Source organism: Trichoderma harzianum, assembly GCF_003025095.1.
Source record: "Trichoderma harzianum CBS 226.95 unplaced genomic scaffold M431scaffold_13, whole genome shotgun sequence".
In the NCBI taxonomy this organism is placed as follows: Eukaryota; Fungi; Ascomycota; class Sordariomycetes; order Hypocreales; family Hypocreaceae; genus Trichoderma; species Trichoderma harzianum.
This window is the reverse complement of record NW_020209261.1, coordinates 403,039-416,375: the sequence shown is the minus strand read 5'-3', so window position 1 is coordinate 416,375 and position 13,337 is coordinate 403,039. Positions and strand designations below refer to the sequence as shown.

Genomic DNA, 13,337 nt, shown 5'->3' with positions numbered 1-13,337 from the left:
ATCAATTTCAATCACGAAGCGCTTGCATCTACACCGATACCCAATAAATTCATCAGGCGACGCTAAGCCTCCATCTCAACAATGGGCAGACCGGGGGGTGAGATCGACAAAGCTCAGTATATAAATGGTAATCTCCAAGTATAGTTGCAGGTTATGTCTTACTCCTTATTAATTCGGCTTTATTTGATCACTTCGCAGACAACAGAAACACGTCAATGCAGCTTGAGGCGAGATGGCATCGAACCAAGAGTCAAGCAGACGAGGACATACATATGGCCCCAATAAAGTATTCGATAGCATTCTACACCAAGGAGATAATGTTTACCTGAGTAATGAGAAGCCTAAAAGTTTGTTCACCCAATCATCATCTATTTCGACGTTGTTCATACACTAACCACGGCAAAAACAGTCGATTGCCGAGAGGCGATCCTACTCAAAGACCCGTTGATATATAGAGAGAGCCTCAAAAACGACAAGGGGGAAAGAGCCTCCGGAACTTGCGAATGGATCCTAGAGAATGAGATCTACAGATCTTGGCTTAACGGCGATGAGCATTGTTTGTGGATTTGTGGCGGCCCCGGCAAAGGTAAAACAATGCTTTCAATCTTCTTGACAGAAGAACTTGAGAGAAAACAGCACGAAAGAGGGGACGACCAGGATACAACATCGTTGTATTTCTTTTGTGCCAATGGAAATGAAAACTGCAACAATGCGATAGCCGTGTTAAGAGGATTAGCATATCAGCTACTCAGCAAGCATCCAGATATATCAACATCTGTAGCATCATATTTCGAGACAGCAAAGCATACCGAAAACACATTGATATCCCCAGAAACTCTTTGGATGGTATTCAAAACACTATTGCGAGCCCCAAAGCTCGGTACCGTCTATTGTATACTCGATGGACTCGATGAATGCGATGAGAAATCCATTAGAGAACTAGTCAAACAGTTCCGAGACTTCTACTCGCCATCAGATCACACAGGACCGATCGCCCAAAATTTGAAATTGGCGATAGTGAGTCGAAAAATAAACGGACTAGAAGACTTCCCCAAGATACGATTGGATCCTGACAACGACAGTCTTATAAATGAAGATATCAAACGGTTCATATCTACTGCAATGCAAGAATTATCACGCCGTCCAGGTTATGATGATGATTTCGTCAGAGATATTGAGAATGTTCTGCTGAGACGGTCCAATGGCACTTTTCTGTGGATAGGATTCGTGATGAAGGCGCTTTTAGACATGTCGACGCGGATGGAGGTAATGGACGTGCTAAATGCTCTTCCTCAAGGACTCCCTGCCATGTACGGCCGAATGTTACTGCAGATTAAGAGCAGCCAACGACACATCATATCGACAATATTGAAATGCGTCACGATAGCCCGTCGCCCAATGACATTGGAAGAGTTGAAGACAGCTGTCTCTCTCTTGTGCAATACGCCGATTGATAGCACTCAAATCATGTGTGACCGGATAGCTTCATGTGGACCCATCCTCCGGATTTCCGGAGGACATGACACAGGTACATGTAGTCTTGTCCATCAATCAGCGAGGAACTACCTATTACGGGAAGAAGTCGACACTGATCCAATACTTGAGGAGTTTCGAATCGAGGGAAAAGAAGCGCATACTAGCCTAGCAAGAATATGTCTTGCTTGCATTGAAACCAGCGACTTCCGCCATAAACCTCTGAATATCACGGATGCATCAGTTTTGAAGAAATCGCCTCTCTTGGGCTACGCAACAAAACACTGGCCAGAACATGCAAGGCATACAGCCGAAGATTTGGACTTCCCAAAGACTTTCTTCCAGAAGAAAGATGATTTGTGGAAGCATTGGTGGCGATCCTACACAAAAGCTGTCGAATCGACCTACATTCCGTTTGGAGATTATCCACCTTTGCACATCGCTTCGTATCTCGGAATCGACTCATTGGTCCGAAAGCTGCTTCAGGCAAACGCGTGGCGTATTAGTCTCAAGTTCCAAAAATATGTTAACCAGAGAAACAAGCATAACATGACGCCACTGATGTTGGCCGCCGAAGAGGGTCAGCACTCCGTGGTGCATCTTCTTCTCGAAAACGGCGCCGATGTTAACGTGAAGTCGGAAGGCAGCGTTTGGGGATGGACGGCACTAGAACTTGCCGCTACAAGAGGGCATCTAAGCGTCGTACAGCTGCTTCTTGCCAACGGCGCCGATCCTGAACTTCCAGGTAACGGCGTGGCGCTGAATGGTGCTGCAGCAAACGGCCACGCGGATATAGTCCAGTTGCTGCTTACCAAAGGCGCCGTTGTTAACTCGGCTATTGCCCGCCGTGGTATATATACACCGCTAAGTCTGGCTGCTGGCAATGGCCACGAGGCCACCGTACGGCTGCTGCTCGCTAATGGCGCCAATATTAATATAAACCTGGAAGATAAAAATGGTTATACAGCACTAAGGTGGGCCGCCAATAGAGGCCACGAAGCTATCGTACGGCTACTGCTTGCTAACGGTGCCGATGCTAAACTTGAGGACGAGGCGCTATTCGAAGCTTCGTGGCTGGGCCGCGAGACGATAGTACAACTGCTACTCGAAAATGGTGCTGATAGCAAACATGGTGCATTCGACAGGGCGCTGGGGGTGGCTGCTGGGAAAGGCCACGAGGCCATAGTCAGATTACTGCTCGCAAAGAGCGTCCATGCTGATATAAAATACAGCGTGAGCATAGCATTAATCCAGGCTGCTGAGAGAGGGCACGATCATATTCTGCGGATGCTACTCGAGAATGGCGCTGATATAAACGCAAGGCATCTGTACCATTATGATGGCATCTGGTACACAGCGCTGGAGATGGCTGCCGCAAGGGGTCGCACTACTACAGTGCAATTTTTGCTTGCAAATGGTGCTTGGGACGTGAGCACAAAGGATGCAGAGAAGCCCAGCAGAACTGCACTAGATTGGGCCGCTCAAAAAGGGCATGGGGACATAGTGCAACTGCTTCTTGCGAACGGCGTTAGCAGATTAACCAAGGCATTAAGGTTGGCAATGCAGGAAGGGATGGAGGCGGTGTTATATAGATATTGGGATTTGCAGGCAAATTTTAATAAAGTAAGGCAGCTATACATCAATTCTGGCCTCTCCTTCATATCACTCGTAGCATCAGTGCTATACACAGGTTGGAAGTTATTTCGCTCTACGCTCAAGTTAACAGCTAACTCTCTACTCCTGCCGGCATTATTGTGGTCATTCGACCTATGATTGCGTTAATGAATATGTTTGTACAAGTGTATATGCATTTTTTTTTTAAAGAAAAAGTTTCATTATTATTTATAACTTATTATTACTATAGGAGTCTAATTTATAATAAACTTCCATATTTATACTCCAGGGCTAACTTGGAAGCGCCTGGCTTATTACACAACTGCTTTAAGAACTATATTTAAAAGTTGTTTCAAAACTACAATGTCCCAGCAGTTATGGTGATTATCATTAACACTTTTTAATAAATCAAAAGCTTCGCTTCTTCTAATCGGGTTCCTTGACATAGCAGCAATATAATATAATGGCCCGATAATATTTGGGTTATAGTTGAAGCCAAAATTTAGTTTCCTGCTTTGTATACTAGCAGTATTACTAAAAAGGAATGAACAAACATCCTGGAGTTTCATTCGCAAAATTGAATTTCCAGTTGGAGATTGCAGAGGAGGGCCTCGTGTTATAGTTTCAGTCCTGACTCCGTCTATCCATTGGAATAGAATATTGCCGCAACAGATATGTAGTAGGTCTAGCTGTAAAGAGAAGAACCTATAACTGCCGGGATGTGGAGCGTCTGGAGAGCTAGCGAGCTTGTTGAAGAGGGCAAGGATATTATAGCCTCTCATATTAAGAGCCCGGTGACATTGATGCTCCTCATGGTGTGACATGATCACGTAGGCGGGAAAGGAAGTTTCATATAGGCGGCTAATTATATCTCGAAAATAGTGACACGCGTGTAAGTGTGCCTCATCCAGACTCTGTATTGCTATCATGTCGGAGCCATCGTAGAATCTGCGGAAGTTGTAGCTTTTAGGAGCAATAACAGGTTGAAAGTTAGGTAAGAAGAAACATCCAAACATTTCGAGATTGCTGAATATCTTGATAATATCCTCCAACGCAGTCTCTACTACACCTCTGGATCGCCTAGTGGCTTCTGAAGGATCATTGGGGAAACTAAACGTCTGTGATGGCAGGCTACCAATTATGTTCAGACCGTTCACAAGATGTATTCCTGAGACAATGCGGTTCGATCGTAGGGCCTCGAGGCAGATAAAAGATATGGAGCAGATGAGGAGTAGAAGCACGTGATGGTTTCCTGACTCGCCTGCGCTGACAAGCCTCTGCAATCGATTCAAAGCCTTGTTGTATTGTCCGGTAGTAAAGAGCTCTAAATCTTCCAATGTTGAACTTGACGTAGAGGGATACTTTGGCTGTAGAAGCTGGTAGGCAGAGCCAAGAGCAACCATGGCGTGCTTTACAGCAATCTCTTGATGGCTGATTTGTGTACACACACGGCTGAAGAAACGAGTAAGTTGGCAGTCGGGCTCGTAAATGTTGTCCTGCGCCGCAACATTCTTGAATTCGTGGAAGTATCGCTTCTCAATATCAGTGCCGTCGATGGTCGCCGTAATGGTTCGAAAACCACAGGATCGCTGGCGGGCTTCGAAGTCTGGTCCCGAAAAAATAAACTCGCATCGTACATGTAGGTCCGTAGCAGCAGATGTCCCGCCATTGTAACTGTCGCATGTGTAGCCCCCCGAGATGCATCGAAGGCATTGCGGCCTTTCTTCTCCGCATTTGACCCGACGTTTCCTATCATATTCATGCATGAGACAGCTGAAAGTTTCGCCGGTATATCACAGCGAAGCACTTACTTGCTAGAGGCTCGTTAGCAAAAGCACAGGCAGAGAACCCATCGTAGAGAGGCTCGACACATGGGGAGGTGTGTTGTTACTCACCATGTACCACAGCCCGTTCGAACTTTGGGTCGGCTGGCCCTCGTCCGTCGAGGGACCAGTGAAATGTCAGCTTTGCTGCTGCTCGGCCACCATTGAGCACAGGCTCTCCCTCTGGCCATGGTTCGTTTTCCTCTCCTTGAATGACGTGCTTCTCTATCTACTTCTACGTAATAAGTGACTTTCTCTAAGATAGACACACTAAATATCCAAATGTAGAAGGGTCTCGTAAACGCTAGACGGTGACCGGAACACTATGTTCAGTAATACTCCGTTGAAGAGGCCGCCACGACAACGGGTGGTGGAAATTGAAGTAACGTTCTCCGTAAGCTACTTTTACGATATGCTCTGTCCGATTCGTGGACTGATTTGGGATCAATGCAATAAGTAAGCAGAGTAGCTTGGCCAATCGGAGAAAACATATCGTAAACGTACATTTACATGGAGCTTACATATAAGCACTATGGTGTTTCTAGCCTAGTGACTGTATAAAGTCACTTGGGCTTGGTTTTTACTATCTTTTGTCAATGTTCGTATATTTGCAACTAGCTTCTCGTCTGCGTACATACCGTATCCGGCAGAACCTCGCGCGTTCCAGCCGGTCTTCCGTCAACACCTCTTACATCCAAGACGAGGTATTATAGTAAGACATTATGAGATTGTACTAAATGAAAGGACTCAAGAACTTTGAAGGGAAAAGGCACATTATAGATTGCTTATTAGACATTAAAATATTATAAACTTAACAGTGCTAGTTTGCTAACTATAGTTGTTCAGTCTTGTGCAACGTCCGAATTTGGTCTCAATTAGCAATAGGTATTACTGTCTCATTCAGGAAAAAGATAAACCCCAGTAATACTAGATAGCTTATTAAGGTTAGAAGATTGCTTCAAGTGCTTCCACACCTCGAGAATGCAATGCTTTACATGTTCCTCATTGCTATACTTAGGACCCATAAGCTTACCCGTTGATGCCACCCTCGTGAGCTTCCACCACGTATATAAACAATGCGATAGGTGCCAGTCGATAGTAGTACGAACAACACCGACACCATCTTTAATTTGAACCCCAACCCCTGCGAGACTTGAGACCTCAGCAGTGCTAAGCTCTTTGGTTAACTCAGGGTAGTCAAAATATGTCCAGTTATGGCCATCAGCCAGTTCTTCGAAAATCTTGACCAAACCCTCATCGCAGCAGCCATTGGGAAGCCAAGCTGCCGCCATATGATCATAAATGCAACCGCGGGAGGCCGCTTCTGTGGGTGTTTCCCCGCAATAACAGGATGGTTGGCGGGCCATGAAGTGAGACCATACTTGCTGACACAGATTGAGCAAACCCCATGCTGCTAGGATTACAATAAAAAGGCGCAAGAAAAGAGAGATGGCCCTTTTGGAGCGTCTTTCAGGTTCATGGTGCCCCGAAATTTCCGGTTCTTCATCCATAGACGCTTCTACTAGACGCGGAAGTTTCTCGTATGTCGTCGCTCCAAGAAACTTCAAAATTTTTGACCATGGTGAATCAAACCACCTAGTTTGGGTAAAGTCAACGGTCAGCATATTCATGTCTGTAAAACACCAAGTCGTAAATTAACTCACATTTGCGTCAACTTAGTTGCAGTAGATACGACTTGAATACTGGATACGGATACTAGAAGTGTTGAGATCTCGACCGGGAAGTGTAAGATTGAAAGGCAAGTAGCATTTCCATCCGGTATTTATAATAGAGGACTTAGGAGTACAAGTTAGCCCTTGTAATGGGATTATAACTCTCTTGAATATTGAACGAGAGTGGACTTCTACAGTTATGACAGAAATGAGATAGTATTACTGCTAAAATTATGAGACAAGGTATTGGAAAGAGGAATAGTTTAATGCTTGTATGAAAAGCTGTTGCGTAATCTTGTCGAGGCAGTGGATACAGCGGAGTGTTAATGACGCCGAAGGGAATCCTAAGATGAAGTGTTAGAAAGAGGAGGAATGTAATGCTTGTAATACTCCTTAAAATTATTGAACTAAAAGCAGCTCCCGGCGTAATGTTGTCGAGGAGGCGAACATAGCGGAGTGTTAATAACGCCGAAATCCATAGTAAGCTTGAAAACAACCATGGTTTCTCAGTCTATCATCCCGTGTGTCCGTTCCTATCTTATGACCCGTCAGAGTAGGCTAGCAGAGTGGTCCTGGGATAGTCAACACTTCACTCCCTTTTAGGATATATTCTTATATTTGGGAGTACAGAGGATAGTATCAACTAAGATAACAAGGAGTTACAGATACGTATTCACAAGCTGGAACCAATTCACATTGGTAAGCCAAGCATGTGAATTTGGATGAATGCACAGATAAGTGATGTGTACAGTAATTTCAAATTCTCTTCATGCTCAAACTCTTCTTTTATGGGCGCCACTGTATCTTACTCTTGGTGTAGAACGAATAGGGTGCTTATACAGATAGGACAAACAAGCATCACAACTGCCGCCAGCTAACCAGTTTGGATTCTCCACGCTGCTTACATGTAGGCATGTTGAATCTTAGCTCGGTTCCTGGTTAGACAGCAGCTGTAAGCGCTAGTCTTGGCACTTTTAACCACGACGTGGAAAGTACCAAGATTATTGTGAGTGCCGTCTTAGCCGAACATGTTTTCCCTTAGATGGCCTTGAAATCAAGCATAATGTCAAAGGTCTCTATGCAAAGATGAGACCTTGTCAATAGGAGCGGGATCAATGTATCATTGTAGTTGTAGACACTTCGTTGAGCGGGCCTATTGCTGTCAGCTAGAGTGATATAAATCACAACATAACCACCAACTGTTAACACCAAAAAAAAATCATTCCTTTCACACATCTACAACTTCAGTATAGCTATCAAGTCCCAGATTCGAAGTTCGACCCAGACTATCCAACAGCCAAAATGATTCTCAACCGATCCTACATCTCCTTCCTTGGCCTCATGGCAATGGGAACAGTTGCCACGGCTTTGCAAATCAACATATACTCAGACCACAACTGCCAAAACTTCGTTGGATCTTTTTTTCCTGGAGATTGCGATGCTTTACCCCAGCCCAATGGAGGCATTGGCAGTTGGCTTATTGTTTGCCAAAACAACTTCAATGATAACTGCGAGTCCATTACCTTCTTCAGCAGCAACGGAGGTGGTTGCGCTGACGAGCACGCCGTCGGCGCCCTCGGCTGCAGCTGCAACGCTGATCCTACTTCTAACGATAACCGCCGATGCCAGAGCACGGTTGGTCTGGGAGCTCATTTCTGGGGTGAGCGTGGTATCGACAGCCGTAAGCATCCCGTTTCACAACATCAAACATTGAATACACTAACGCTTCTACCTAGCCAACTAATCTTGGCTCTCACAAACGAGCTGGAGAGACTGCTGATAATTTCACTTCACTACACCCGTTCTAGATAGCTTTGAAAACCTGTCGTTGACACGACATTCACAATACACTCAGATTAAAACCCTAAAGTCCTTCTTATCAGTATTACCGGCTGCGTGTAAGATTACTCACTGCTAGCCTGACCGCCAGCCAATACAAACCAGATGTTTGTTTGTTGGTCCGTTTTCTTTTAACGTCCACTAAGTAGGCTAATTGGTTTTAATTACTACTATGTAACTTAGTTTAGTACATGTAATTCCTCGTCCCTCTTTATTACTTGGCAATAAGGTAACTCAGACCAAGATAGTCCATAGGCGGATGAGCCACTTAAGCAGGCGAGCCGCTTAAGAGAGTAAGCCATTTTACATAACTACAAGCTTATTTTCATTACTCGTTCAAGTAGTATTCATATCCACTAAGTAAGCTAGATATATAGAATCACATCCAGGCAGTAGAACTAAAGGGGCAACAAAACTACCGTCCGCTTTCATTATATTTTGGTATACGGAGGGAAATAAAGGTTGTATTCTCCATCTAAGTTAACAGGGAGAAGGCTATATAGATTAGCTTTTGAAAGGGTTTACAACGAATAATCTGAGGAAATGTAAGGAGGGGGTCTTCTTCAGCGGTATTATTTCAGGCAGGAAAGGAAAGGCATTACCACCCTATATTTTACGAAAGGCCCGAACCTATCGCGATATACCAGGACATCCCCGTGTCCTGAAATCCCCGCCAGGAGCCTCTGCAGGATTCTTCGGACGGGTTGGGGCTCCGAGAGTTATGCCGGGGGTTATGCCGGGGATTATGCCGGAATATCATGGCACCCATGTTTGTAACGGAGAAAAAGAAGGAGAAAGGAGGAATAAGAAAGGGGGAAAGAGGAATCCTACCGTGTCAGCCTAACCCCCGAAGTTTGGTTCGTTCTGCATTGGCCCACCTGTTGACATGGCCAAATATGCGCCTTGTGGTGACTCTGGGGGTAAGCCGAGAGCCAGTCCACGACGGCCGAGTTAACTTGGAAGAGCAACATTTCTTGACGGTCAGGTTCTCCATTGCTCGTCTTTAGGCGGCGCGAATCGATGTCTCAGAGAAAACCTGCCTCCACCGTAATTTGGGAGGATTTCACCCCTCTACTGTTGGCCAGGCTGAACCCAATACTAAGGACTTCTTCAAGCTACTTATGAGCTTTCCTCTTCCAAGGCCAAGATACATTGCGAGCTATCTGAAGGCGGTGCCACGGTCTGCTCTCCAGCCGGCAACTAAGAAAAAATCTTTGGCGAGTATTGCATTGTGCCCAGACCCTACGGCCACGCCATGGCATCGGTCTCACTGGCTTCTGCTTCTCAGATAGGCAAAGTACTTAGGATATATGATTACTTGACTCGGTGACAAGCATAATGATGATCCAAGCACTTATGGCCTATGGTTGGCTCGATAAATGCCCAAAACATTGTGCCGCCAATATTTTCTCTTTGATACACCACCATCGGACTATTCCAGGGCTGTAAGTAGAGCATTGAAATAAACCTTCATCTTAGACATTATACAGAGTAGTGAGAGAAGATTTAATATTCACATCATTCATAAATCCTGCTACCAATGATCACCTAAGTCGAATCGCCTCGACCTTATCTCTCCAACCTCGCCTATGGTACTCGTCATCTCTATACATAAGACCGTGTATCCAACCTTTCCCAATAATTATGTAATGGTCGCCTTGCTTTCGCAAATACCAAGGATTTCCAGAGCCAGCAAGAATAGCGACGACATCGCCAACCTCGACGCCAGGGAGCCCAGTCCCGAAGAACCCGTGCTCTGTGATAATGAACTGTTTAGGCGCCCCAGCCTCAGTGGAGCTCCATACAGGATCGTTCTCTTGCTTTAACAGTTCCTCGATGGTTTCCGTAGGTATGTGATCCAATAATCTCTGAGGAAGTTCACCTTGCTTGTTTTTGTCTTTCATATCGGCGATCATAGGTCCCAGTATCCGCCGAAACTTGAGTCGATGCGACCAAATCTGTTGAAGCTTTTGGTAATTCTCCGAGCAGAGAGCAATCCACGAGCGCAGAGATTCAAGTTTTAAAGAAGCAAAGTCGCCACCATTAATGACCCTCATCCCAATGGGGTTGTCTGCGACAATGGTTCGCCAAAACGCTTCAAATCGAGCTTCTTGGGAACCGTATCTTGTTCCAAGATTTTGCTCCACCACGATATTGTATAGATCAACCTCATTGTAAAAATCTTCATCTTGTCCAATATCAATAGACATTGTTACTGTGTCGACAATGTGACCAGAAAGAACGAGGTAATCACCTTCAACTTTTGCATCATACTCGATTAAAGTGTCGATCTGGGGGTCGTCTTCAGCAAATAGAACATTTGAAGCGCCCCTGTTAGAGATCCAGTTAGGAATCCAGCTTGGGAGAGAGGTATCCCTAGATGGGTTAAATTTAACAAAGGAAAGGATATAGTCCCTTCTCGGCTGGTTGTCAATTCGATGTTTAGGGTAGCTGTCAACGATATGTTTGGCCGCATTTTTAAACACAGCCTGAACATCTAGAGAATAGTCGATGGACGTTTTGGCCCAGTGAAGTTGGGATGGAAGCTCTGAAAAATGTCGTAACAGCCCAACCACACTAAAGATAAGATCTCTTGGGTCTGTGGCCAATTGTCCGCCAAAGACACCCATCAGATGTCCGAGAGTAAGATCACGCATTTGTTTGGACTGCCCTCTTGCTCGATAAAAGCCAATCTGCGAAATCGTTTCCAGTAATGACATAAAATTGATGGGTTTCTGGTCTGGCGGTTGCGTCATAACTTCCATGAGCATTTTCAATGATGTCCTCACGTCAAATATACGCACGTCATCCAAAACGACATTTTTCACATCCAGTCCAATCGCGCGTCCGTATCCATAGACCGTGCAAAATACATCAAAGTCGATTTCATGTTTTCCACAGACCAAGGTAGCCTTCTCGGAAACAATAGCCTCTTGGATGACCCAAGCTCGTCGCCAATATGGCCTAGATGCGATGTAGTCCAAGCCATGCAGGAGTCCAATACATTGAGCATCCGTCAGATCAAATTCCGCGGGCTTTATAGCTTCTAACAGAAACGTGCAAAAGTCGGGAAGGCTTTCCTTTTCAGCTTTTTGAACGCGAGACTTGTCAAAGTCGAGAGCAAGAATAAGATATTCGGGGCCACCGTGTGTTTCTCCCATTTCTCCCGTCTCCAAATCTCGATATGCCACGGTGACCATCTTAGGATCTGAATCGGGAGACCCATAGTGACGGCGAGCATCTTCAGATACCCACCGACTAGCATATCGATCCCGTACATTAGCCACAATTTTCATTGACTCCAAGTCATTGCTGTATAAATATACTGGCGTTTTCCCTCCTGGTAGTTCAATAATATGTTTGGATCTGGCATATTCATGCCGTGCCTTTGCCACCTTGAACAGCATTTCAAGGTTCGGATCGCCATCTTCGCCTAGCCACATGACGGTCTCTTCAGCCTTTGTGTATATCTCCAACATCATCCTCACTTGCTGGTTTCTCTCAGAAATGGAACTCTGATCGATGCAAAGTGCATCAATCCACCATGTTCGCGTTTCCGAGACATCGCGAAAGCGACAGAGAGCATGGAAGAGATTGGCTGTCACACTCAGCTGCTCCGTGTCGCCTGAGTATATTGTCCGTCTGTCGATTTCGGCGTCTCCCCATACGTACGATAGTGCCGTATAAGGACCTGGATCTTCCAGCGAGATGGATAGTAGTTGGATCCGGATAGGATCGGGGCCACTGCCTGGTAATAGCTTCAATAGACGGATGTAGCGATCATCAAGTGGTTGATACAAAGGAGTATCAGATTCAGCCTGTCCACTGACCAAAGATATCGCGGCCACATCATTTTTTTTGCCGCCCAGATCATCTTCGGGATTCTCAAAGGACATATTCAGATTCTTTATCCTAGATATCGGCACCACAGTCTGTGTATTATTGATATGCTATGTCTACTGCATATGGATAATTATTGAGAGGGGTAGGTCTCATAGGATGCCTCTTGCGGGCCAAGGCAGATTTACCCCTAAGTCAAGGCTGTGCCTTTTTTTCGGTTAGATACATGCACGACGACGCGCTGCGGTCCAACTTGAGAATGGTCTAGTCTTACTATAATATGCCTGCTGGCGACTAAGATCACGGTCCGATTGAGGCTGCATTTGAAGCTAGTGGGCTTGGCTCTGGACTACCTCTTCATGTCGGTTTTCCATATATGGTGATGTGGAAAGCTCTAGCAATCTAAGCGGTATGCCGTCTTGGCTACATACTAAATATGGGTTTTCATGAACTTACACGCACTCATATGGAAAAAATTAAATATCCACCCTGACGCACGAGATCTCTCTAACTGTTGATCGTGACATTTCTCAAAGTCCTCCCAAAACATGGACAACCCACATCTCTCTGCTTCTGCGTTATAGCATTTCGCCACTGTATCATCCATAGCACGTACGTGTCCATTTATTCTTCGAGTACAATAAAAGTTCTATGTAGAGTTTCGGTCTCTTTCGGTTCCACTAGCCATTTGCTCGCTGTGGCTCACAAAATACTTTTCGAACTTGGTCACATGCTTCATAGTAGGTACACGTACCTGTCTATACTTTGAGATATATGGATTAAGAGCAGTATTCTCACCAATTAACCGACATATAATGTAACTTTAAGAGTCTGAGACTTTATTTATGGCATAACAGATCTCCAGTCGAGATGTGGGTAGGGTTACAATGTAAAAGTTGTCCACATTATCAGTTTCGACGAATCTTTGATAGACTTTCGTCGAGTGCCGATCCCAAAGTTGTTTTTCCCTTCGCCAACTATAAAGGTGGCCTTTGGTCCTCTTCTTTTTCATTTCTCTCCTTTCTTTCCAAACGTTACGCACCATCTCGCTGGACACTTCAGTCCTCCCAATAAT

General features: G+C 45.1%; 4 protein-coding genes across 4 annotated transcripts; 1 reads left to right on the top strand and 3 right to left on the bottom strand.

Moving 5' to 3' along the window:
• Positions 1 to 387: 387 nt before the first annotated feature.
• M431DRAFT_67939 (hypothetical protein) lies at positions 388 to 2,676 on the top strand (the record flags this gene model as incomplete). Its single annotated transcript, XM_024921750.1, has 2 exons — positions 388 to 1,866; positions 1,987 to 2,676. Coding segments are annotated over 2 exons (2,169 nt in total), but the record flags the coding sequence as incomplete, so codon positions are not given.
• Positions 2,677 to 3,401: 725 nt separating this feature from the next.
• Positions 3,402 to 4,016, bottom strand: M431DRAFT_94176 (hypothetical protein; the record flags this gene model as incomplete). The annotated part of the gene is made up of 1 exon (XM_024924558.1): positions 3,402 to 4,016. One exon carries the CDS (start codon positions 4,014 to 4,016, stop codon positions 3,402 to 3,404), a length of 615 nt encoding a protein of 204 aa, XP_024770458.1.
• A 1,790-nt stretch (positions 4,017 to 5,806) lies between these two features.
• On the bottom strand, positions 5,807 to 6,541 carry M431DRAFT_485489 (hypothetical protein; the record flags this gene model as incomplete). The annotated part of the gene is made up of 1 exon (XM_024916287.1): positions 5,807 to 6,541. The coding sequence occupies one exon, from the start codon at positions 6,539 to 6,541 to the stop codon at positions 5,807 to 5,809; it is 735 nt and encodes a 244-aa protein (XP_024770457.1).
• Positions 6,542 to 9,966: 3,425 nt separating this feature from the next.
• M431DRAFT_123581 (hypothetical protein) lies at positions 9,967 to 12,318 on the bottom strand (the record flags this gene model as incomplete). Its single annotated transcript, XM_024912200.1, has 2 exons — positions 9,967 to 10,380; positions 11,986 to 12,318. 2 exons carry the CDS (start codon positions 12,316 to 12,318, stop codon positions 9,967 to 9,969), a joined length of 747 nt encoding a protein of 248 aa, XP_024770456.1.
• Positions 12,319 to 13,337: the final 1,019 nt, after the last annotated feature.